The sequence below is a fragment of the Mytilus trossulus genome, chromosome 10 (assembly GCF_036588685.1).
Source record: "Mytilus trossulus isolate FHL-02 chromosome 10, PNRI_Mtr1.1.1.hap1, whole genome shotgun sequence".
Taxonomy (NCBI): Eukaryota; Metazoa; Mollusca; class Bivalvia; order Mytilida; family Mytilidae; genus Mytilus; species Mytilus trossulus.
In genome coordinates this window covers 52138199-52164052 of record NC_086382.1, presented here as the reverse complement: position 1 = coordinate 52164052, position 25854 = coordinate 52138199, and the positions used below count along the sequence as shown (strand labels likewise).

The window sequence follows — 25854 nt, the reverse complement described above, 5'->3', positions numbered from 1 at the left end:
CATTGAATAATCCGCGAAGCTGATTATGTAAAATGTGAAGAGTCAAAAATTAGTTTTATGGTTCAATAAAGTCAAAATAAATTATTGCCATTCATTATAAATAAATTTCTATGAAAAAAATAGGCTCAAAGAACTTTTAATACTATTTATATTAAAACAATAACAACATACACACATGTTGACGTATGAATACACAACATCAGAATGGGCGTGTCTCCATAAAAATTGATAACATTGAAAATAAAACTAATACTTTTAACCAATCAGAAGACAGTAAATACACCAAATTTATTTATTTATTGTTAAACTAGAAAATTACCAGAATATACATATATTACTTGGCTTAAGAAATGTGGTTTTAAGTTCATTGCATTAAGTTCATGTTGAATCACACAGTTACAATATTTATATCACAACAGATTTTCTATTTTAAATGAAGCATTCACAAAATTGATTATTATATAAAGTCATAATTTCTTTCAAGGTCAATGTTTGTGCTGTTAGACAGTCTGAAGGAGGACACCAGTGCAATGAAGACTATAACCAGTCAATGGTTGACACATATAGTACAACGTAATGATATCAGTCGAGTGTTTGTACCATTGTTGTCCATGCTTCTACACCCAGATACTGCTAGAGTGTCAGTACAACATGTTAATTTTCACAAACCTAAGAAAATCAAACTTTCTGAGTCAAATGAAGTTGATAATAGTGAGGCACAGATCTACGCTATAAGTAGTGAAGGTGGTAATATCATATATCATGTTAATACAGACAGTAAAAAAATGTCGGGAAAATCAGCTGAAAACCTGAAGTCTCTCTCTATGGTCATGAGCGATCGAGGTATGACAACTGTGGCCCCTAGTGACAATGACTTTTCATTTGACAAGGTCAGACCTGATGACCTTAACCTTCGATTGAATCCATTTGGGTCAGAGAGTTCTTTGGATAGTAGGGAAAGTTTTGATGCCACACCAACTCAGAGTTATGACATTAACTCATTTAAGAGGCTTGATAAAAACACATGTGCCAAAGAAGGAATTGTATTTGATGGAAGTGATACTCCTCCAGAACCACCCCCTAGTGAACCAGTATCTGAGGAAACAGACCCAGAAGATCTGGTTTCTGGAATATTAGATGAGTTACTTTTTGTAGCATCTGATGGTGGGGAAACTACTATAGTTCAAAAAGATGAGGATGACAAACAAAGGGAAAATACACTATCAAGAGAAAGTAGTGTTGATCAAGACATGAACAATATAGAGGGAAGTGGCATGGATATTGATTCTCCAACAGGAAGTGAACTTGACCTTGCAGGAAAAGGTCAAGGTGATTCTAGTGAAGCATCATCAGAAATACATAATTTACATATGCATCTTTTATTGTACACACAGAAGTTTGACTACAAAAGAACAATGTATGCTCTGACTACAATTAAATCCATGTTATTGACTTGTCCAAGACTTGTAGTTACAGCAATGGTCACGACCAGCATCAGTAACATTAGAACTTCACAGCTTGCTAAATTGCAGTCATTGCTTGCACGGCACAGAAAGTCTGTCTTTGGCAAAAATTTCTTTGGCACACTGCCAGCGGACACTTTATCTAGTTACCGTAGCAATATGTTTATAGAAGTAGTTATTTCTGTTTGTCTGTACTTTATAAGAAGTTACTATCCAAATTTTACAATGAGTAAACTTTCACAAGAAGAATTAAATGGCAACAAAGAAGTTCATATACTGGCATGTGAAGTTTTGACATTACTTATGTCAGAACTTATTACGATTATGAGGGAAAGTGGGAAGAGTTTCATGTCCTACATCAAAGATTTATTAACCAGATGTAAAGTACAAAAGGCACTATTACATTGTATACTTGCCTCTGTATACAATGCTAGGAAGAGATCTTCCACTGAGAATACACATAAAATATCAGAAACAATTATTGCTTTCAATGAGGAAAATTTAGATTCATCTGCAAATGAAACATTCCAAATAAGAGTTCTCAATTTATTGCTAGTCTTAATTATGTTAGAGAATCGTATTTCCAAAATTCAAGGTGAACCTGATCCGTCAAAGATTTCAGATTGGGAAAGATCCAAGATAGTATTCCACTCATCTTTGACGTCTGCTAAATATGCGCATACATTACCCATAGTGCAGCAGGGGATGTTTGTATCATGTATATTAAGTGCATTCAAGCAGCCTCACATGTGTCATATGCATAAACAATGGATTGCCATGGTTACCTCATCACTTCCATATATGGGCAGAGCTTTGTCGTCAATAGTCATGTGTGTGGTATCGCAGCTTTGTCGGAATATTGAGGCTCTAGCAGCAGCATATGAAACTAGTCACAGGTAAATTTCCTCAACTAGTGGGGGAATATAAGGGCAATCAAATCAAGTCATTTTGGGAAAAAAATATTCAGCAATATTTTACTCTTAACTTCAAAATGGGGGGATATAAAAAATTTAAGGGGAACTATGAAAGACTTTTTTGAGTTACAAAAAAAGTTAGCAATTGTTTTAGTAAATACTGGTTTTCTGTAAAGTGAAAAAAAATAATTGTCTTAGTAAATACAGGTTTTTGAATAAAATGGAAAAAATCAAATCTAATCAGAAACTAATTAGAATAACTATGTGTAAAATGTTTGTAAGAACAGCAGATTTAAGTATTTATACAATTTTTAAATTTTCATTTTTAGGACAAAGTTAGAGAGAATTCCACCAGATCATGCTGTGAGTATGTTAGAAGGTCTGACCACAGTCTGTCACTACTGTCTACTAGATTCAGCATCTCCTGTGTCTGTGGGACTCCCAGCTCCTACCAGTAACACCATCACCACAGACTCAGCTAGTGCAGGACAAATACTCACTAATTTGATTCATGTCTTCAACCCTTCTGGTAATAACAGGGTAAGTAATTAGTTAACGAGTTATAGGGAAACTATATTTGGCATGAGCGTACCTTGCAAGGTCCTCTTACCTGTCAGACAGTTTTTGCTTGACCTCTACCTTATTTCATGGATCAGTGAACAAGGTTAAGTATGGTGGTCAAGTCCATATATATATATCAGATACTATAAGCAATAGGACTAGTATATTCAGTGTATGGAAGGATTGTAAGGTGTACATGTCTAACTGGCAGGTGTAATCTGACCTTGGCCTCATTTTCATGGTTCATTGGTTAGAGATAAGTTTTTGGAAAATGACGCAGTCATTGTTCCATAACTGCCGACCTGATTTCTCTGCCTACCGCGCTTGGTTTCGTATTTACTAATTTCAATACAAACTGGAATGTGCTTGTGTTATCATTATGCATGAGCATTGTGTAGTAATCAGCCAGGAACCAGTTTACAAACTAACTGGTTTCTGTTTGTATTCCACTACAGTCGAACAAAGTGTTGTAGTTTGACAGGAACCAGTCCAGAATTTTGTAAACTACAAAACATAATCGGTTATTATCATTCCGTTTTGGTGTTTCATACCGACTTATATGGTTTGAATAAGCTTAAGACCCTTCAAACATTAATGTGATAGGTATATTTAAGACTGTTTTACAAAAGGATGAAACTGTTTTGCTTTAAAAGTCGTACTATAGTGATATATGTTATGTACGGATTTCCACTCTCACCGGTTAATTTCTTCTTTTACACGTGCTTTTGAAACTTCCTGTTTAAACATCGCAAGTTTTAAAATTGTTTTTTGAGTGAATTAAACTTATTTTAACAATCACGAAGCGTTCGGGAATCATTTCAAGCAGTTTCTTCTTCTCTTTGATGATGGAAAATAGGTTTTCTCAAGAAAATACCGCAAACGATCGCAGAGGAATTGAAACGTACAAGTCAAGTCGGCACCTGGTTAAATTGGCATCTAGTCAAATCGGCACCTATTTGACGTCAATTCGGCTTCCAATAATATTTATTATAATATTTTCTATTCAATTAATTAATAACTGTTACCAAGTACATAGTGAATATTAGGTAAACAACGAAACCAGAGTGAATATGTTGTTGTGTATAAAAGTAAACAACGAAGCTATTGTTTTAACCATTAGACAATTATTAAAATTAAATGGAAAACTATGAGCCCCTTTCAATAAATCAAACTTTCATGCCAAATAATTAGCAAATTTAAGGTGGGTTTTTTTCCAGTAATGTTTAAACAGCATTAAACAAACAATCCTGTAAAAGACTCAACTTGTTAAATAATGCATAAAAATTTCCAATATCTCATGTATTAGTCCAAATAATAATGACGTCTGACAAGGCTATTTTATTTTTTTCTGGGACGCCTTCCTAAGACGTTTGTAGGAAGGCTTCCTAAGAAGGCGTCCCAGAAAAAAATTAACATAGCCTTGTGGTCATAGGAAGGTGTCCCAGAATAAAATTTAAAAAGCCTTGCCAGACGTAATAATTATTTGGACTACTCATATATATCATTAAAAATACACCAAAAAATTCATGTAGTTGAGAAAAATAAATACATACAAAATGTACATGAACATCCAAAAAAAGTGAAAGTTAGTATTAACTCTTTTTGCTTTAAAAATTTACAACTGCATTTAAGTATTGAATGCTTTTTTTTTGTAAATTCATTGAGATGTAAAAGCGTTGACCGAAGTACTTTTTGTATGAAGCGCGTAAGCGTAAGCGCTTCATTCTAAAAATGTGCACACGGTCAACGCTTTTGCAACCCTATGAGGTTACAAAAAGAAACATTCAATACTTATAATTACTTTTTTTAGCTAGGATCATGAAAACACGAATTTTATAACTTTTTTATTCAATTCATCTGTGCACTTTATTGTGGGACCACGTGTTATCATGAATGAAAAGTTTTATTGAGTGATGCAATTGCTTGAGGAATAACATGTGATGTGCAGTTAGCCAATCAGAATAAAGTATTATAATGAAACATATATCAAATGTAATTATAACAAAATACATTATGTTGTAAGAGTTATCTCCCCAAACACTGTTTTTCTTGTGGCCACCTCTCCTTCGTAACCGTAAAAGATTTCATTTTACCAAATTGCTCGTTACATATTTAGGATAAGAATATTCGTTTGAACCATAGCTCTATAGGGACTCCATATGAGAGTTATTCCCCCTTTTTCATTTGATTCAAGCGATATGCATTTTCAACTGGTAAACCATAACTGATAGAGACCTAAGGTCTTCATAAGGTCATTGGTACTAAAAATGAAAATGAGGTCAATGTCAAAGGTCAAGGTCATATTATAAATTTTGATTTTGGCTTATTTTCACTTCTTTTCAAATACTGTATGACATTTTGACAAATAATTTTTCATAAATTATTAGTTGCGACATGTCCTTACTTGTATATTTTGGTTGAAAGGCTGCGCATACAATAAAAGGGAGTTTTTGTCCATCTTACATTTAAAATTACGCGTCAAGTGGTAGCACTCATTAACCAAACATATTAAGGACCTAGGATATTTTGATTCAAGGTCCATGGTTTGTGACCTTGAAATTGAGGTCAAGGTCATAGGTTAATAGGACGTCATAAAGCCATAGGAACTAACATTTTAAACTGATTTTTCATATTTCAATATAAAAATAGATCTTTTCTAGTGGAAAGACTTCAATTGTTCTCTGAACAATTTGTTTTTAATTTACTTCATATTTTGTGGGAGAAGGGGGTTCAGACTATGTGGTATCAGGTCTGTTTGCGCCCAATACACTTTCGCACCTCGCACGTTCACACCCAAGGTTCGTTCGCACTCTACTCATTGGCGCCCAATTTTAATTCAAATTCAAGTTGAATAATTGGAAAATCATGATTGTTGTTTTAAATTGCTTTGGTGTAAATACTGAATGTATTTATAGCTTGGTATGAGTAAAACATTGAAGATATTAAAGGAAAAACACAAAAGATAATTGTTTTTAAGCCCTTTGATCTGAAACAACGAAACAATAAAATATAGATACCAAAATATAGCAATCCACTATTATAACCAAAACATGATAAAATTTATTCAACACACAGAAAAAAAAATAGTCAGAATCTCACTTCATTATGAAAGAGGTCAATGAAACAAAGTATAGCAATACACTAACCAAAACATGATTAAGAGTTATTCAACGCTAAATAAAACGTTGACAAAATACCACTTTATTTAGAAAGGATTATTATTATCTTTAACAATACGCTATCCAAAACATGATTAAGATTTATTCAACACAAAAAAAAAATGCTGTCTCACTTTATTTTGAGACAATGACAACAATTATACTTATAAGAAAACACTTGCTTACAGAGTTATTAAACACAAAACCAATTAAGATTAGTTGCGAACATGTAGGGGGCGAACATGAGTTGGCGCAAACGTGAATGGGCGCGAATGGACCCGGATTCAGCCTATGTACCAGTGAGAAATATAGAAGCCTTTCCACGGGATTTATTTGTACAATTCAGGTAGTCTTGACCTATTCATTTGTCTTAAAAAAAACCCAGCCAGTTGGCACCTTCACTTCACACACACACATATACGAATATCAATTATATGCTTACGAGACATGTTGCATTGTTAAACAAATTACGGTATGTGAAAATCAAGACTTGCATAAAAACTATCCCAATATTAGAGACAGTGGCGTCATTTTTCTTCAGAGCTTTCAGCTCTTTGATTGTGTTTTGGTCTGGTTTTCTTAAACTGTATGCAATAAACTACTGTATTTGGTATATGGCATGATTCTAAAGTTTACATGTCTAGCTTGCACATGGCATCTGACCTTGACCACATTTTCATGGTTCAGTGATCAAAGTTATGTTTTTGAGTGTTGGTAATTTTTTCTTATACTAAATCATTTGTATATGCAATAGGTCAATTTTATCTTGTGTATGGAAATTTTTTATGATGTACATGTTTTTTCTTTAACTAAAAGAAATAGGTTAACAACAATTTGTTGCAAGGAAGGATTTTAAGCTGTACATCTCTATATGGCATGGTTTATCTGACCTTGACCTCATTTTCATGGTTCATTGGTCAATGTTTAATTTTCTTGGTTTAGTCTTTTTCTTAGAAACTATGCACGATTAGTCAACTATATTTAGCATATTTAGTGTATTGAATGCTTATAAGATGTAAATGTATTTATTGTTTGATTTATATGATTTTGACCTCATTTTCTTGAATCATGTTAAGTTTATGTGATAGTTGTAGTTAACTTTTATATTTAAGACTATCAACATTACATCAATGATTAGTAAAGCAGGCAAGACATTTCAGCATGTGCCCTCTTGTGGTACTTTTAATTCCAAATATGTAAATATCAGTTAGTCTCTAGGAAAATGATGTCTTTTTGGATTAGAGGTTTATATTTTACTGATGTTATCAACAATTTTTTTATTGTATTTTGTGACTAGAAATAATTTTACAAATTACATTTACTATAGGATGTCAGCCCACAAAGAGATCTTGGTCCTAAGGCACCAATCATGGAAGCTAGGCGTTCCCTACTTAGTATCCTGCCAAGAATTATAGCATGTATGACAGCTTTATGGAAAGCTTCAGATTCAGCAGAAAAAAGTAAAAATAATCAACAGAAGTATATCATAGGGAGCCCTAAGGTAGGAATTAATCTTGAATCATCAGATCCATACACGTTTATTATCATGAAGAGTTCAGTTGCTTGAGTAGGTTTCATAGAGTGGTATTATTATTTTATTCAAATTTGTAGGCCTTTATTTAAAAAGCGTCTCATAAAGATACTGTAAATTCAGAAATTATTGTGTACACTTAAAATTATTGCGATTTTGTCAATTTAGACTAAAATGCCATTTTAAATTTTGCCTAATAATTAATAAAATAAAAAATGAGAGGATAAATTATTTTGATAATAAACCATCACATTTTTAAAAGCAATAATAAAAACAACTCAATAATTTGTAAATTTACAATACCAGTGCAGACAATGTAACATTTATCTGATGTTTGAACACATGCTGTAACGGGTTATAGCATATAGGAAATAAGGGTTTAAAATATTGCCTTGGATTTGATGTTTTTAGGAAAAAAATTAAATAAATAAATGTAACACTTCACAATCTGCTTGCCTTTCTAATCTCCCAAAATGAAGTAACATTAAAATGATCTTTCCAAATTTCAGGAGCTTTTGGTCAATTTTGAGGTTGATAAAATATTCTGGACATTTTTAAGAAGTAAACTAAAATTTTCAAATCTTTCACGACATTTTTTTGATAGATTGGTGAGCAAAAGCATAATCACTGTGCCCCTTTTTCCAGTTTGAACCAACTAGAACCCCTCTTTTCTTTTTTGGACATATGCTCAAAGACCTTCATGGATAAGAATTAAGAATTGCTAATGAGCCATGCAGTTGTATAAAAAATTATCATTATCAACATTCTCTTTGCACAGGTTATAAAACAACAGATAATAGCGTTTCTGAGTCCTATATCTGTACCTCATGGAAATAATTTACTTGGAGCAGTGGCAGTTACTTGGAATGATTATAGAAAGAAACCAGTACTGGGTATGTCTAAAAAGGTTAGTACATTTGTATACTTATTGTGTCCCTTTATTTCAAAAATGCCTTTTTTTTTTTCTTTTTTTTTTCTTTTTTTTCTATATCAATAGTAAGGATTTTACGTACTGTGGATTCATTAATATTTGTTGGATACCATTTTTTTGTGGATTTTGTAGGTACAGGATTAACTTGATAAAAAAGGTTCAACAAATTACAAATTTTCGAAGGGATTGTATGCAGACTTTACCAAAACCACGAAAATAAATATACAAAAATATGCAATTTTTCCTCCAACCACAAAAATTGGTACCCACAAAAATAAAAAAGTAACAGTATCCCAATACACTAGTACTACCACTTGATAAGGGGATCAAGGGTAATAAAGAAAAAAACATTGTTTTAATATCTTAAAAAAAGTATGATAATGCCACTTTTCAATCTCAGATTAAAAAAAAATACTTAATGTTATAAATTATCCAATTGATTTACTTAACAACTCTTTTGTTATATAGTACTGGTCTGAAACAAGATATAAACTGTAAATATAAAAAGAAGTGATATCCAAGGTCATTGTAAAACAAAAATTATATTGAAAAAAATAGGAATAAATGAAAACTAATTCTACAGAAGTAAGAACCCTAAAGGTTTACTGACACAAGTTTGACTAAATTAATGGTGACTCATGTGTGTTTATTTATAAATGAGAGGATATATCACTTCCTTTTGCGAGTATGGTCTTGAGAACAGATGATAGTTTGTCTGAAGGGGAACATAAATGTCCGACCGGTGTTAAGAGACAACCATATAACTTGACACCCTTGTAAATTTTTAAAAAAGAAAAGGCTAATGCTGCTACATAGCAGCACTTGAAACTGCAAAGTGGAAAGGAATTAATATAAGTTGCAATAACTTGTTTCCCAATCCACTATAATTAAATATGTTAAAACTATATCACTTTCTGTACTGATTATTATATTATTATTTTATAGATGCAGTTAGCATCCTTACCAAGTGATGAACAATTACTTCTAGTCAATTTAATCAGTGCAATTAAAGTACTACCTACAGACACATTGGTACAGACTGTAAAACAAGTCATTAAACAACCTCCTCCATCAGAACTCAGCAAGGCAAAGGTAAGTACTACCTACAGATACACTGGTACAGACCGTGAAACAAGTCATTAAACAACCTCCTCCATCAGAACTCAGTAAGGCAAAGGTAGGTTTACCAAATACAATATTGACACTGACGTTTAAAAAAAATATATACTAGAAGCTGCTCACCATACTGAGGTGAAATCCACAAATTTAAGGAATCAGGAAAATATTTTAGAAGGTGTAGAGTAATATTAGGTCTTCAGTATTGAGGCATATGACACTTAAATGAAAATAGATATTATAATTTCAATATTAGTTTGTTCAATATTATTTTATTTGCCCTTGGTTGAAAGAATGGGTGGAGACCAAAAAAGTGTTGTTACTCTCTGTATTGTCCTGTATGATTCAAAAGTGAATAGTTGTCTGATAGTCATTGTTTCATTGTCCTTGCATTCTTTTCCTATTACATTTTTTTATCACATTGTTGCAGATTTGTTTTACATTTTACTTTTATCATCGTATTCTCATTAATAAGAGAAACAGCTTTTCATGCTTATGTTTCAAACATATCTGGTTAAAAAAAAATTATGTTTTCTTTTTATTTTCAGAAAACTGCATCATTAGAAGTAAACATGTTGCAGTTCTTCTATGCTTATGTACAACAAGCTGCTGGTACCCAACTGTTAGATTCCTGGTCTTCCTTAAGCTCTCTATTGAGAGATACCTTACAACTTAATATAACACCATATGGAAAATTTCTTTTGCTTCAGTAAGTCTTTCATTACAATGTTATAATAAAGTTCTTGGTGTGAGGGCTTTGAGAAAAAGATTCTTCACTCAGATTTTTTTAAATTACGAACTTGAGTGATAAATCTCTATAGTTAGTAGAGACCTGTTGTCTTGTTTGATTTGAAGCTGTTTGAAAAAAACATCACTCCTAGGCATGAATGGTACCAGGGCAAATTAAAAATATTGCAAACTGTGATCATTGATGCATTCCGTAATCATATAAACACAAACACTTGACTTCTTATCAATTAGTTGCTCATTATGTGGCATGCTGTCTTGAATCAAAAAGCGATTAGTCAGTTGACGACCCAATTAGTGCAGAAACGCTGAACTAAACCTGTAATCTGTTACCATACTGCACTGTAAAAATTATAACATTAATTTCGATTTGAATAGAAAAAATATATATACAGTTAGCAATTGTTTATAATGTCTTTTGTATTATTATTGAATTCTAATAACATAAACTTTACTTTGCAGAATATTTAATGAATTTGTGCAGAAAACTCCAATAATAGAAGAAAAGAAGTATGTAAAGGAACTACAGGTAATTGATGTATAATCTCTAAATATTGTCAAGAAGTAATTCATGCAAAATGGTAATTGATGTTTAAATTATTAACATACACAGAAGTACACTAACTTTATAACATTGGTATGTTGATTGCAAATTACAAGCAAATTTCTAACATCAAATGGTATCTTGATAAAAACTGACAAGTACTTAAAGCATCCTATTTATAGAAACCAGAAAAAGAAGAACAGAAATTTAGGCTTGTAGTTGACAATTTGATGTGCTTCAATTTCCAAAGTAACTTAAGTTTCTAGTAAGATTGATTTGTTTAGCTATGGTACTAATAGAGCAAAATTGCATTTGTTTAGTTTTCATTTTAGAATCAAAGTAGATTTTAAGTTTTGAATTAAATGAGTTTTTCTCATTGTTGACCTATAGTTGCTTTCTTCTCAGTCATTTGGTATCTTGCGGTGGCTTGTCTCATTGGCAATCATAATGTCTCTTCTTATTTTATATAAATTATTCAATTAATGTTGTAGGACATTACACAAAAATTACTGGAAGCTATAGGAACGATAGGGGGTTCTTCTTTGGAACAGACAACATGGTTACGTCGTAATTTGGCTGTAAAACCTGGACCACAGACAAACAGACTTGAAGATGAAGAGACTAGTGAGCTAGATGAAGGTAGGAATTTTGAAATGTTTGATTACTATTTATTTTAAATGAGGATTTTTTTATATTGAAAATCTTGATGATTATCATTTATTTGAATTACAAACTGTATTTTTGAAATAAGGCCAAAAAAATATTTCATTTTATGAATATTCTGTATCCATAAAGAATAATACATGGCAAAATCCATATCACATGCTGTATCATCACGAGAAACCAATATCAGTCCCGAGGGCTGATATTGGTCAAGTAGTTATACAGCATGTGATACGGATTTTTCCAAGTATTATTCTGTTTATCATATATTTTGATAGAATCATTTTCGTGGGATAGTCTTATTTTTTGATTAAATCGTCCGAAATTATTAGAAAGAAAACAACATTATGATTGTGCAGTATTTTTCCAGCCGACTTTTTTTTTAATAGACTTCAACACCAAGAAAAAAAATTATTGAAAAGTTAACTATCTATTCTAATCAAATTAAAATTATTAATGAAAACAAACTTCACGAAAATTCAATCAAATATACAATAAAACTTCTAATTGTGCTTTTTCTTTTCTTTCCTTCATAAAAATCGATCGTAAAGTTCCCGGGTAATATTTTTTTGAAAAATATCGATTTTAGTTAAAATGATAGGACATTTCTGTTAGTGTGCTAGGAAATACAGCAACTGATTGTCATATGTCAAGCGTTGACGTCATTTGCATTATGACGTCACGACAGGTATGCGATACAGGGTATGTGATACGGGTATGAGATACGGGGTATGTGATACCGGGTAGGTGATACAGACTTGAAAAAAAGAACCTTTATTAGATATATACAAAATTGCTGTATTTTGTACTAAATATATGATAAAGTTATATATTATATGATTTCAGTATTTAAAATATAGATAAACATTATATAATATTTATCAATTGGTGGTTTTTTGTATTTTATTTCATAGATGTTGAAGTAATTCAAGAGAGAAAGGTAGTGGATCCAAAGTTGACCAATACATCTGACTCAAAATATAGTGTACAAGCTCTCTCATTACTGGCAGAGGTAATTATAGTTAGCTTAGGTCAAGTTGACCAATACATCTGATTCTAAATATAGTGTACAGGCTCTCTCATTACTGGGTGAGGTAATTATAATAAGCTTTTGTCAAACTTAGATAACATAAATATTAATGATGCATTTATTTATAAAACATGGTATAGCCATGAGTGATAGTGACATTAACTGTAAAGCTGTAACCAACAGAGATTCTTATCCAAATGTTGTATTTGGTATTTTAGAAAAAAATAGAAAGGAGTAGGTCAGGAATGCAAGTTCACTTTTATTTTTCTGTATTCTTTGTAAAATGGTGGTATTCCCACAGATAACAAATGACATTAACATATTCAAGGCAAAATACTCATCATAAAAACAGTCTTCCAATATAAAAAAAGATGTGGTATGATTGCCTATGTAACAACTCTCCATAAGCGACCAAATGACATACAGTAAAAGAAAAAGAACATTGATATAATGAAATATGAAGACAGCTCTCTCACGAGCAAAAAACCCTAACTAGAATATAAGGTTATAAACTACAGGTACGGGACACATTCTACTGATCCACACAGCATGAGTAACAAACCCTGTAGTATATATAAAACAAAGATGTGGTATGATTGCCAATGAGACAACTCTCCACAAGAAACCAAATGATAAACAGTAAAAGAAATACCAAGTTTCTAGGTTTTAACTTATTTACAAAAACAAGTAGAAAAGGGGAAATGTACAAGACAAATTGCACCACTGCAAAAAAGTAAAATCCGATAGATGCCTAGAAGAGAAATTTTGTTAAAAAGTATAGTCTGGAAATTTGATTGTTCAGAACAATACAGTTTGTTATCTGTATTAAAGTATCTGTTTGTTTGTAAATGAAAAAGATGGTCTGATTTAAATTAGATGGTTCCCAAAAGTGTATGTATAATAACATATAAAGGATACAAATAGATTGTTTATACAGTGAAACCTCTCTTCACCAAACTCATATCCTGAATAACTTGCTCTAGGTTGACAGATTTAATCATTGTACATTCTTATTAGTCAAAAATTCCCATGCTGTGAAAGTACTTTTATTCGTGGAGTACCAATTTTCGTGGTTTTCGTGGAGGACTTTATCCACGATTTTAAGTGTCCAATGAAATAAAACAACCATTATCCAAATCGCGACTTAAAATGATCCCCATCAGTAGATTTGATTACTTATATGATCTAGAGAATATATTGAATAACACCAAATCTGAGAATACTTTAATAGCAGTCACAGAACTACAACCGCATGCAGGATTATACCCATTTAATCTTTAACAACCTAATTAACTGTACAACTTTTGATATTTTAATTCTCATAAAAAATAATTTTGATTGATGAAAGTCAGATTTCTGGTTTCGATATGCTAGTATGATAAAGTGTTCATTTTATATCCTCAAAGTTCTCGTACATATGGGAAATAATAATTTCATGCTGGGCTTGATAATAATTATTTGACAATTCAAGATACGTTTATAGCATTTGTTTATGTTACCGTTTTATTTAGGTGACATGTTTATGGCCTAATTAACACCTTTGATGGTCTTTAACTGTTGATCACTTTATCGTGGCTTAATAAGTGTTCACTACGATTTACACGGTTCAATGTTTACTTTGCAATTTCCTTCAATCCAGACTATTTGTAACCTTTGTTTCTAAAGGCTTTAATTTTTCATTTTTTTTAGAAAACTAAAATCCTCGAATTTAAAAACCCACTAACATGTAAATATTGCTCAAACCACGAAAATTGATACCCACAAATTAAAGTACTTTCACAGTATATAAAAAAAAAAAAATTATATGTAAATAATTGATTGAAAGTGGAAAAAAATGTGAATATTTTTGGTTTAAAAAAAGGCCTGAAATCTGAGGAAAAAAACTTCCATTGTGCCTATTTGACCATTGATTATCTTTGATATTTCAGTTGATAGCAGGTTTATTAGATGTAGTATATACCAGTGAAGATAAAGACAGGGTACCAACAGTTCTGACTCCTATAATGTACAATGTATTCCCATATCTCAAGAGCCACAGGTAATATTCACCAAAATGTCTACATATTTGTATTTCAAATTCAAGTTAATCTTGATATATGCATCTTATTCTGTCATATTGATAGTTTCTCCTTATTTAAGTATAAATATCAAACCAAAAAAAGAAGTTTAGTTTGAAACATAAGGTATACAAAACTTTTAAAAGCTTTAAAAGGATTTTTGACATATTTTAAAGAATGACCAATTGAAATTTAGTTTTATATTCATCCATCTCAAATAAAAATATAAAATTTTTGGTATTTTTTTTCAGCACTCATAATTTACCCAGCTACAGGGCATGTTCCCAGATGTTAGCCAGTCTTAGTGGGTACCAGTATACCAGAAAAGCATGGCGTAAAGAAGCATTGGAACTTTTAATGGATCCCTATTTTTTCCAATTAGACATGAGATGTATTCACTACTGGAGGTGTATTATAGATAACCTCATGACTCATGATAAAACCACATTTAAAGATCTTATGAGTAAGTGATGTACAAATTAGTGGATATAATATAAATATGATAGTATAAGATCATTCATGTTTGTTATTTCTTTTCATAAGACCTAAAATAAAACATTGAAAACATTTGCAATAACACACTTTGTATATATACAAAAGAGTGATAACTAAAAATGGACACAAAAATTATTATAATTTCACAATGATAAAGACTTTTCATTTGTTTCATTTTTCAACAAGTTTATTGCAATTGACAGACTTTAAATGTAGCTGTATTCAGCTTCTTTAAATGAACTGTGTTAGATCAGAGTTTAATGTTTTATTTGACTCTTTGAACAGACAGAGTGACCATAACTCAGACTGGTAGTATAAGTATATTTAGTAGTAAGGAACAGGAGCTAGAACAGAGAGCAGGAATGATGAAACGTCTGGCATTTACCATATTCTGTAGTGAACCTGACCAGTACCAAAAGGCCATGCCAGAAATACAAGGTACTGATATATTAGGAAATTGTTTAACTATATATTTTAACTTGCCACTTTTTCCCTAAAATTTTTTTTCATGTTTTTTGTGGTAATTTTTCAAATCATGCTGCTTAGAAATATTTTTTTCAATTGAATAGAGCGAGAACACGATGATGTCATTAGCTTGTCATAGATGTTGCCTTGGAAAACAGTGATAAACAGATTATCATTGTTTCTCAAACTCAATGCTTCTCTGCCACAAATCATCTCAGGGTGGTCTCCCTTTGTTTAGATTGCGGCTGAAACACATCTTTTTGCCTGAATAACCATTGATAATCTATAAGTAAAACCTAAGATCAAAATTAACAATCTAAAAACCAATAAAAGAGTAATTTCTTTTCTACCAGAAACTCCATGATGAGTCCATCCTTGCGCTCACAGTATTGCATCTTCATGATGTAATGTGTCGTCAACAAAGGCTTGGTGATTCTCATGTGGAAAATCACTGAGGGACTGAGAGTTTCTAATGGAATCTTTATTCAATACAAATTATAACGATTTACGCATTCATTCTACTATAATCTGGTAAAAAATAATGAAGAAAAGTTGACATGATTTTTTCTTCATACACACATTTTACAAAATGTATGTTTCATTCTTATGTTATTCTGTAATAAATCATTGATCTCCCTTTTTTTACAGAGAGGTTAGCAGAATGTCTGAGATCAACACATCAAGTACCATCTATTATGGCTCAAGTATTCCTGTGTTTTAGAGTATTGATACTAAGGATGTCACCTCATCAGCTAACATCACTGTGGCCTACAGTCATCACAGAAATGGTAACTTATAACATTTCTATATACCCAGGATAATTTGTTGATTTTTTTGCACCGTTTCTAATTCATAAGTTGATAATTGTAATTTGTTTTAGGTTTCCCTGAATGAATGATGATGGTTATACGTGTATTATCAAATCAAGGGGGATTTTTTTTTAGGCATACAATTATGTTATCTTTAAAACGTTTGATATGTGGAAAAATATATGAAATTCTATGATGAGTCCATCCTTGCGCTCACAGTATTGCATCTTCATGATGTAATGTGTCGTCAACAAAGGCTCAGTGATTCTCATGTGGAAAATCACTGAGGGACTGAGAGTTTCTAATGATATCCTTATTTAAGTCATGTAATCTAAAGAGGCACTCAAGTTTAAATAATGTTAATCCCCAAATGCTTACGAAGGTAATGTGCCCTATATAAAAATAGGCAAGGTATTTATACTGTGGAAGAAAATAAAATTTGAGAATATTTTAGAATGAGATATATGGTGTACATGTTCCGGACCATATGAGTATCTGGACCATACGCGTATGGTCATGACCATATGGGTATATACTCATATGGTCGGGGTATTCAACATGTTTACTTTTAAATTCTTCATTAGGTGTGACTCTACTGGATGTTACGTCACTAAAATGTCATTTTTTCATATATTAAAAAAACCTTATAAAAACATTTTACACAGTTAATATTACTTACTATTTGTAAGTACAATTATAAGAAGATGTCAAAACATATTGTAAAAGGAATGTTATTGTTTAAAGTAGGTGATATCATCGGCAATGTTCATTATATTTTTTAAAGATCAAGATATTTTTTAAGACATTTTTTATAAGTAAAATATTAAAATTGTATGTTTCTTTATTTTTTTCTATTCTTTATTTCTATACTTCTATTTTAATCTTAATTATAAGACCGGTAAAATATCATGTAAGTGCCATGCAATAGCTACTGCCTTTATTTAATTTGATCTGTGATATTCATTTTACGATATTGGAGATCTAAAGTTTCTTAAAAACACCGTAGACACATCGGAATTGTCCGAGTCGATATCAGTGCACGCAGCCAAAACAAGCAATCGCAGAAAAGCTACATGTATGGTACCGTTTGAATGTCATTCTAAATATACAAAAGCATACACGAATACAATTAGCGATAAAAACTAAGATCAACTGGCTGTGGCATCAATATTTAATGTTTATGTAGCTTTTGAAATGTAAAATTAATACGTATTATTTCTATTGTATGTTTGAAAAAATACCTATATGGTCCAAATACTCATATGGTCCGGCCCGTTAATATCCAAACGAGTATAATACTCATATGGTCCAACCATACGCGTACGGTCGGACCATACGCGTATGGTCGGACCATATGAGTATACGCATATGGTCATGACCATACGCGTATGGTCCAAATACTCATATGGTCCGGAACATACATATATAACTGGAAAGTATCCCAATAAAAAATTAAGCTACAAAAGTAATTTAGTGTTTTATTTTCACAAATAATAACATAATTTATTTGTGTGTTTGTATGAAAAAAATAAATAAAAAAATAATAAAACAGTCCCAAGAAAGTTATTTTTGATATCTTACAGATTCATGTATTTATGCAGATAGAACAAGAGTTATCTAATGATACAGATGAATTCAAGTAAGTTGAGCTTGTACATTAGGAAATACACATTTTGTTTCAACACAGTCATACTCAATACATTATAATAAGGTTGTACTTCTGACTGGTCCCATAACTAAATTTAAAAAAAAAATCAGTCACAGCTTATTTCTTTCTTAGTTTTTAGAAATGAAATACCAATGCGGATAATATATTAAACAAAGAAAACATATTTGATGTAGAATTTTTAAAACCATAATTCTTTTAGAAATAAAAAATACAAATATATTTGTTCACAATAATCCACAAATAAAAAAGACAAGGGCAATAATGATTTTATTGTATGTTTCATATAGTGTGTTTCTAAGAGGACAAAGCAGGTATTAAAAACCACTTTTTACCAAAAAAAGCAAGGGAATGAACATTTTCAGAGATCTATTTCTTGTATTCTCAAATTCTTTTTTTTTTTATTAAATTTCAAGATGTTGAATAAAGTAACTGTTTATATATTTTTTTAAAAGAAATAAAACAAAAAGAAATATCTGAAAATGTTCATCAACAATACTTATTATAATAGTCAACTGCTCAGTGAATTAACAAATTTATTTCTCACTAATTATTAGATTATTTAGAGATCTTTCTGAGCAGCTGATTCCAAGTGTTGTTAAAAGTCAGATTGCATGCTGTTTCCAAAAATTTGATTTTCAGTTCCTGAATATTTTGATACCATTTGATTTCGTTGTCCATCAAGCTTCCCGACCTTGACCTTTGCAGCTGCAGATCAACCCTGTCACAGATACCTACTTTAGTTAAAAAAGAAAAAAACCTACATTATATTTTAAAAATACATATATTGCTACAATCCAAAATCAGCATGCATCTGGTCATTAGTATTTTGAAAAACAAACATTTACCAGGTGTTTTAGATTTTTAAATTCATGACTTATCTTATTCAAACTTAGATGTGTAAACACTGAGTTTTCTTTTTTCTATTTAAGTAATTGCTGACAGCTTTTTTAGCATTTGTAAATATTTATGTCACCTGACTTAAAAGGATCAATTAGCTTTATTTGTTTTCGTGCTGTTTTTAATCTAACATTCTTCAGCTCTTTCAAAATTCTTTTCACTGAAACTAATGTGCTTCATGGAAAGTTTCTGTGAATAAAAGCAATAGGTAAACCTTTTATTTTGTAGTATTCTTAAGACTTCATTAAACAAATTATCCATTGAATATTCTTAATCATGCTTAGTTTACTTGTAAATCAAACTTCATTGTTAGCTCATAGATGTTTTCAATATGTGACAGATAAGGACGTCAAATCCCCTTTTGGAGAAGATTTGTGTACTGTCGTTTATTGACATATTTAAAAATCTTATACAATAAATTAATGAAAAGAGACACTAGGAATATCATTTGATTTTTAAGAAAGTACATTTTGACCAAATTATGAATTTTTAAAACTATATATCTGGTAAATGTTTACAATAAAAAAAACTATTTTATATAATAAGTATTCAATGTTGTTCAGTGTGTGTGTTAGTAATTTATATATGTGTTAATTATTTATAAAACCCATGCACAATTTTATATTATTTAAGGTTTATTTTCTATTGGAATGTTGTTACATGTAGTGTATTTGTTTAATATAATTTGATTTTTGGCACATTAAACATTAATTTCCATTGCATTTTAATGATAGTTTTGGTAAAATTTCAGTTCAATCATGTTGTAAGTCTGAAGAGTTCAGTTTAATTGAGTGTTTTTGTGTTGCGTTACTGTACGAAAAATTAATTACATTTATTTATAGCCACATCATGAAAACTAACATTTATAAAAAAGCTTAAAAACATCAGTTTTGACAATAGAACATTTATTTAATACTATCTCTAATTCCTTTCTTTCTTTCTAAAGATCATTGGATGATGGGTACGTTTTCTTTTAGTAAAAACTAATTCTTTTCTAAACATTTAAAATCACATAAAATCTTAATTAATCAAGGCATCTGAATTATTAATCCTGAGTTTGCCTTTTCATTTTGTTTACAAGTAATTTAAGGTAGGTTTTTAGATTTGCTAGAACCTTGTGATTGGTAAAACCTTGGTATTTAGGATTGTAAAATTGTTTTATTTGAAAAATTGTTTCAGGAACTGCATAAGTTTAAGATGAGAAATTTATCACAGTGGCAATTTTAAATTGCAGGATATATACAAAAAAGTGGTTTAAAGTCGCAAATGGCCTGGTTGCAATATTTGAAATGAATAACTAATCAATGTTGAATGTTCACAATGTAAATAAATGTTGATGAAAAATGACGACATAAATTTCTTAATAATGACTTATTTCCAAAGTATGAGTAGTTTTATGGAACTGGGCTGAAAACTGTAGATATAGATTAAACAAAATATGTTCCCTCTTTCTTAAATTGTGTTGAAAAAGATATAGTTCTCAAGTCTGAAAAAAAACAGTAAATCATATAACAATTCTATAATAATAGCAGGTGCACAACTTCAACATATGGTCCGAGTACACAGTTATTTCGTAGTGCATTTCTTTTAGACAATAAATGGAAATATAAAAAATTCCATCTGCGCTTTCTCAATAATATTTTTACAGTGTGTTGTACTACTTTTGGGACAAATTATATCAAAATTATAGAAAACGTCATCAGCTCTAACTCAAAATATGGACAATTTAATGTAATGGGGGTCTTGAAATCTTTTGACAGCTTCCGAAATGCTAATTTTTGACCTTTTTCAACTGGACCAAATCACTACTTTACATTATAATTCATGAATCAAATTTTTTTACAGTGTAATTTTATTCCCCTTCTTGCTTCTTGAGGCATAAAACATAAAGAAATAAATTTGGAAGGGGAATAAAAAAAATTGAAAAGTAACACACTGTCCACACAAGGGACATTATTCGTGGACAACGAAAATCAAGGGACAATAACTGTGGTCTTGGACCATATGTGCAATCCTCATGAGCAGTTTCAGTAATCTTGGCCAAGAACTGTAGGAGGATTGTATTACACAAATGAAGTATCAACTTTTCCCTGCCCTTCTCTCCTCATTCAACCATGACAACAAGTATGGAAAAATTAGAATACTGTGTTTATTGCTTTTGGGACAAGGCTTTCATTTATTTTCTAATTAAATATTTTGTTGTATTATTATCTTCTTACTGACTGTGTGATATATTTGCAATGCAGTAAATTCAGAAATTATATAATGCATTTATTATTTCAATTTTTTGGAGAATGGACACAAATTATTTGCATTAAAAAAAAAACTCACAATAATTTTAAACTTACAGTAGATAATTGTGAATACAGATGATGAAGAATACTAGATTGCTTTAGTTTGATATAAATCTAATATAAATTATTTTAAATGCAGGCAATTGACTTGGATTGTAAAGTAAAATGTATAGAAATTGTAATTTGGATATGTGATTAACATTTTTTTATCTTAATGAAACAGATTTAAAGCAATAAGTTGATGTCTATTTGAATTAAAAAGAGACATATAGTTTATCTTTATATAAGAACAAGTCAAAATATAATTTATATCTGTACAAGTATAACCTAGCTTTATTTGTTTGTTTGTAGGACACAGGTACAAAGGATAGCTAACTTAGATTCCAGTTGGGCACATTTAGGGAATGGATTAAACGCTCACAATAATCCAGCTTGGTTACAGCTGTATCTAAGTGTCTGTAAACTCTTAGATTTAGCTCTTGCTCTTCCCGCTGATGTAGTCCCTCAGTTCCAATTGTAAGTATTTTGAACCCCTCCCCCTTATTTATCTTTATCACATGTATTGCATACAACCACAATTAAACCTCTCTCTTCTTTGAAATGTGTGGCATATCGTGCAAAAATAAAATACATCAGAATATTAGCATACAAAAATATGATGATGCTTATATTGCATGTGAAACTGTTTGAGTTGTATCTTTTCTAATTACATATTTTATATCAACAGTTTACTGCTTCAAAAAATTATCCATATTTTCAAACTTACAAACTTTCTTTTAAGCAAGAAACAATCAATCTTATCGGACCACAGATGAATTATCACGTGGTGACCTCCTATGAGACCATATGGGGTTCATGACGTGTTAATGGCGACGTCATCTATTAATGTTGTTGTGTTTCATTGTTTATTTTACTACTCCGGCTTCACCCCCTATGGATTTTACTAACCCTCTATGGATCCCTAGGGGGTTAGTAGCGAACCATATAACTTATAATACATACACCAAATGTTTAATATTTATATTTGACAGATATCGTTGGGCTTTCATTGGAGGAGTTGCTGCTGGTAACCGTGGAGATGATGAAGAACCAGAGGAAGATGAAAAAGAAAAGAAAAGAAAAAAGAAGAGAGAACCCAAATTTGTTCCACATATCATACGACTTACCAAACTTGTCAATGATAGGGTAAGTATTTAATTCGAACATCCTCATGTGACTTCTTTCATTGAGGCAATGACCTTGAATGGATTTCACATTGAGGATTATTTTTATTTTTGCAAATGATATTTTCTGTTTCTTTCCTTTCACCATTCTGATGTTGGATTCTTTCAAATTCAATTTTGTTATGATTGTCATTTTACAATATTCTCTCTTTTATTTAATTACCTTAAAATCAATATTCAAAAGTGGTGTAACAGTTTAGTTGTGTTCTATTACCCTATGCTTCTTTTTCCAAAAACGTTTTTTTAAATTTCTTTCTAAAATTTTGAAACTTGGTCAATGAAGAATGATTATTTTTAAATGCCATCAATTATGAATACTATGAATATTTTTCATGTGTTTCAGGTGAAGGGTGCTACACCAATCGTAAAAACAACGCCAGGACGACCAATCCTAAATATAACTTATATGAGATCGTTAGTAGAACTTCAGCCATTCTTCAACACTCTGTGTCATTCTAGTCAGTCAGATGGTCTAGTCAATAAACAATCAGGAAAGAGGTCAAAGGTTACAGTGGACAAATTGCCAAAATCAAAATCTGCACCCTTCTTGAACCAGTTCGAAAGACAGTTTTCAGACTTATCATTACAATTTACCAGTGATAGACAGTATATAGAAGAACTTATCGAATGTGATTTTCTTGAACCGCTACCTGTGTAATTATTGGGTGATAAAATAATCAGATATACAGGTGCTTGTAGTTATTGTTAAAACATTTGGTGTTTTGGTTGTGTAAAGGGACACAGGTATCCACATGAAATAGAAGTTGTTTGGTAATTCAAAAGTACTAATTTTATTACATTTATGTCAGCATTTTTTGACACACAACATATTCATTGTATATCTTATTGTTAATGTAAATCAAGAATGATATAATTTAATTCTTCTGTTGAAAAACATCACAGTGAAATGTTGTATGTTTTTATATGTAAAAACAAATGCCAAATTGATAACATATAATCAGAAAATATTGCATTGTTTTATTAATGCAAAAATGTAACATAATATCCATTGCTTTAATATATTTAATGAAAACCAACTTTTTTTAAAATAATTTTCTCCAACTCTCTGCTATTGATTGAAATAAAGATAACATTATTGTAAAGTCACCAGATATTGGCAATAATAAAGCAGTAATGTCCAAGTTGAAAGTAGAATTTTTAAGGACTACAAATTGTCACTGTTTTCAAGGATATGAAGGAATTGTTTTTCCTGATTCATGAAAAGACTCATACTTGGTTGACAATCTTTATAGATTTGTTTTACAGTTAAAAAAATAGTTGTGTTCAGGGAACAATAGTGCCATCATACAAATCTTAACGGTGGGGATGTTTTGAATGTGAATTTGTACTAATCTGTTTTTACTTGTTTTTGTTGTATTTGATTTTAATTGTATGTATTGTTATAAAATGATACCAGTTTAGAAAAATGTTATTGTAAAAAAAAAAATTTTGAAGAGGAATATTATCTTGATATGAAAGTAAAATATTGCAGTGTACTATAGCTAGTTCCTTGTCAAATTGTTTTATTTCAAAGAAACCAGAATTTATTTCAAATTACATTACAGAATGAAACCTTTTATTGTCAGTAATAATATGATGACTAAGGTAGACAAAATATTTTTTTATAATTCATAAATTAAATATTTGTTTAATTTGATGTAATTATATAAGTGTTATAAATTTATATGATTTATTGATATTGTTTATGATAAAATTACATTAGTGGTGGTAGAATCTTAAAAATTACTTCTTCAACAACAAACTGAATAAATAGAGGAATTTTTAAAAAGAATAATTCACTTGTTTTCTAATCCTTATGAAATTGTCATATTTGTAATGTTTATGCTATATTACAATTAAATGTTGTTTACACTATTAAACAAAGAATTAAGCACATAAAAATCCTAAATTATTGCCAAAGGAATACAGTAAGGGCCCAAATTTCAGGTTCATCTCACAAACTATTTTGGACACTTTTTAAACACTTAGTGTCTATTTCAATTGATTCAATTTGATTGTGTGAAATATTTTAACTGATTAAGTCATTAAAAAAACTAAATTTAAGCTTAAGTATGAAAAATCTATCAAATATGCAAAAAAACGTCACTTTTCAGATGAGTTTGTCAAAATTTAGAGTGGCCCCATCTGTGTTCATCCTCAACCTTTATATATGTTATGTATTATTATCAAAAACAACTAACATTTTCAATGTTATGATTGAACAGGAATGTGGCCACTTACATTTTAGTCGGAAACCGTCTAAAATTCAACGAAAATGCTTAAATTATGAAGATTTCAGTAATTTAGCGTGTCTTAATGAGAGTAGTACCCAATATATGTGCATTGTATTGTCAAAAGCAGCCCATATTTGTGTAGTAGAAACATTCTACTTTCAAATAAATAGCTAAAAGATTACATTTTCACAATTTTGCAAAACTGCTATAATTTGGGGACAAAAAGGGGTCGCACTCATCCTACTCCTTTGACATTAGTTAGGTTAAACATTTTATGTTATTGTTGAGAGAAATACTTTCAGAGATTGACATCTGACAGAACAAATCCTAAGCTTATCTACTTGGTTTGTACCTAATTTGAAACTCAAAATAAAATGAATTATAAAAGCTTGGTGTATTTAGAATCCTGGGTGCAGGATTTTTTTCGCTTCAATTGGTGAACTTTGGCTGTTTTCTGCTCTTAGGTCAGGTTGCTGTCTCTTTGACACATTCCTCTTTTCCACTCTCTTTTTTATTTGTATGTTTCAATTTTGAAATAACTACTTTCTTTATTTTCATCAAACACATGTTTTGTAAACTAGTCATTTTTATGGAATTCATAATTCACTTAACATAATATTCCTTGCTTTGTTTGATATCAAGACTAAGGACCGTATATGGACCTTTATGTGCTACACGTCTCATTAAAATTAAACACACAACATCTCCTTTACTCAATGTAAATCTCTGAAATCCAGAATAATAAAATAATGATATTCCAAAATTGTATGTTTACAGAAAAAATATCCTTACACAATTAGATGTGTAAATTTTCTCAATTGTGTTTACTGACATGAGAAAAAAATTCCTATGAAAAGTCATCTAGCATAACTTTAGGGTTCTATTGGAAAGACAAGTGTTAATACTAAATGTTATGTCTTTCATTTTGTTTTGTTTTGTTATAATTTACTTGTTGATCTTTATACATTGTGTGCATATTATTAACCTATCCTATTTATTTGATTGCTTTAAAATATGATGCAATAAACTGTTTTTCTATAAAAGTTTTTCTTA

At 30.5% G+C, this 25854-nt stretch overlaps 1 protein-coding gene across 4 annotated transcripts in view; it reads left to right on the top strand.

The window, feature by feature from the left end:
* LOC134687591 (protein dopey-1-like) overlaps positions 1–25227 on the top strand; it is a 64156-nt gene extending 38929 nt beyond the window's left edge. For 2 of the 4 annotated variants that reach the window (XM_063548006.1, XM_063548005.1), the window contains 18 exons: positions 485–2359; positions 2707–2917; positions 7424–7597; positions 8406–8534; positions 9504–9650; positions 10223–10383; positions 10884–10950; positions 11457–11604; positions 12543–12640; positions 14587–14696; positions 14967–15178; positions 15496–15648; positions 16324–16463; positions 18068–18123; positions 18441–18464; positions 21696–21860; positions 22376–22529; positions 22911–25227. In XM_063548006.1, the coding sequence (XP_063404076.1) occupies positions 485–2359; positions 2707–2917; positions 7424–7597; positions 8406–8534; positions 9504–9650; positions 10223–10383; positions 10884–10950; positions 11457–11604; positions 12543–12640; positions 14587–14696; positions 14967–15178; positions 15496–15648; positions 16324–16463; positions 18068–18123; positions 18441–18464; positions 21696–21860; positions 22376–22529; positions 22911–23225 (4339 nt within the window). In that variant the 3' untranslated portion in view covers positions 23226–25227. The remainder of the gene's footprint in view (positions 1–484; positions 2360–2706; positions 2918–7423; positions 7598–8405; positions 8535–9503; positions 9651–10222; positions 10384–10883; positions 10951–11456; positions 11605–12542; positions 12641–14586; positions 14697–14966; positions 15179–15495; positions 15649–16323; positions 16464–18067; positions 18124–18440; positions 18465–21695; positions 21861–22375; positions 22530–22910) is intronic. The other 2 variants (XM_063548008.1, XM_063548007.1) reach the window with 1 other exon arrangement.
* Positions 25228–25854: the final 627 nt, after the last annotated feature.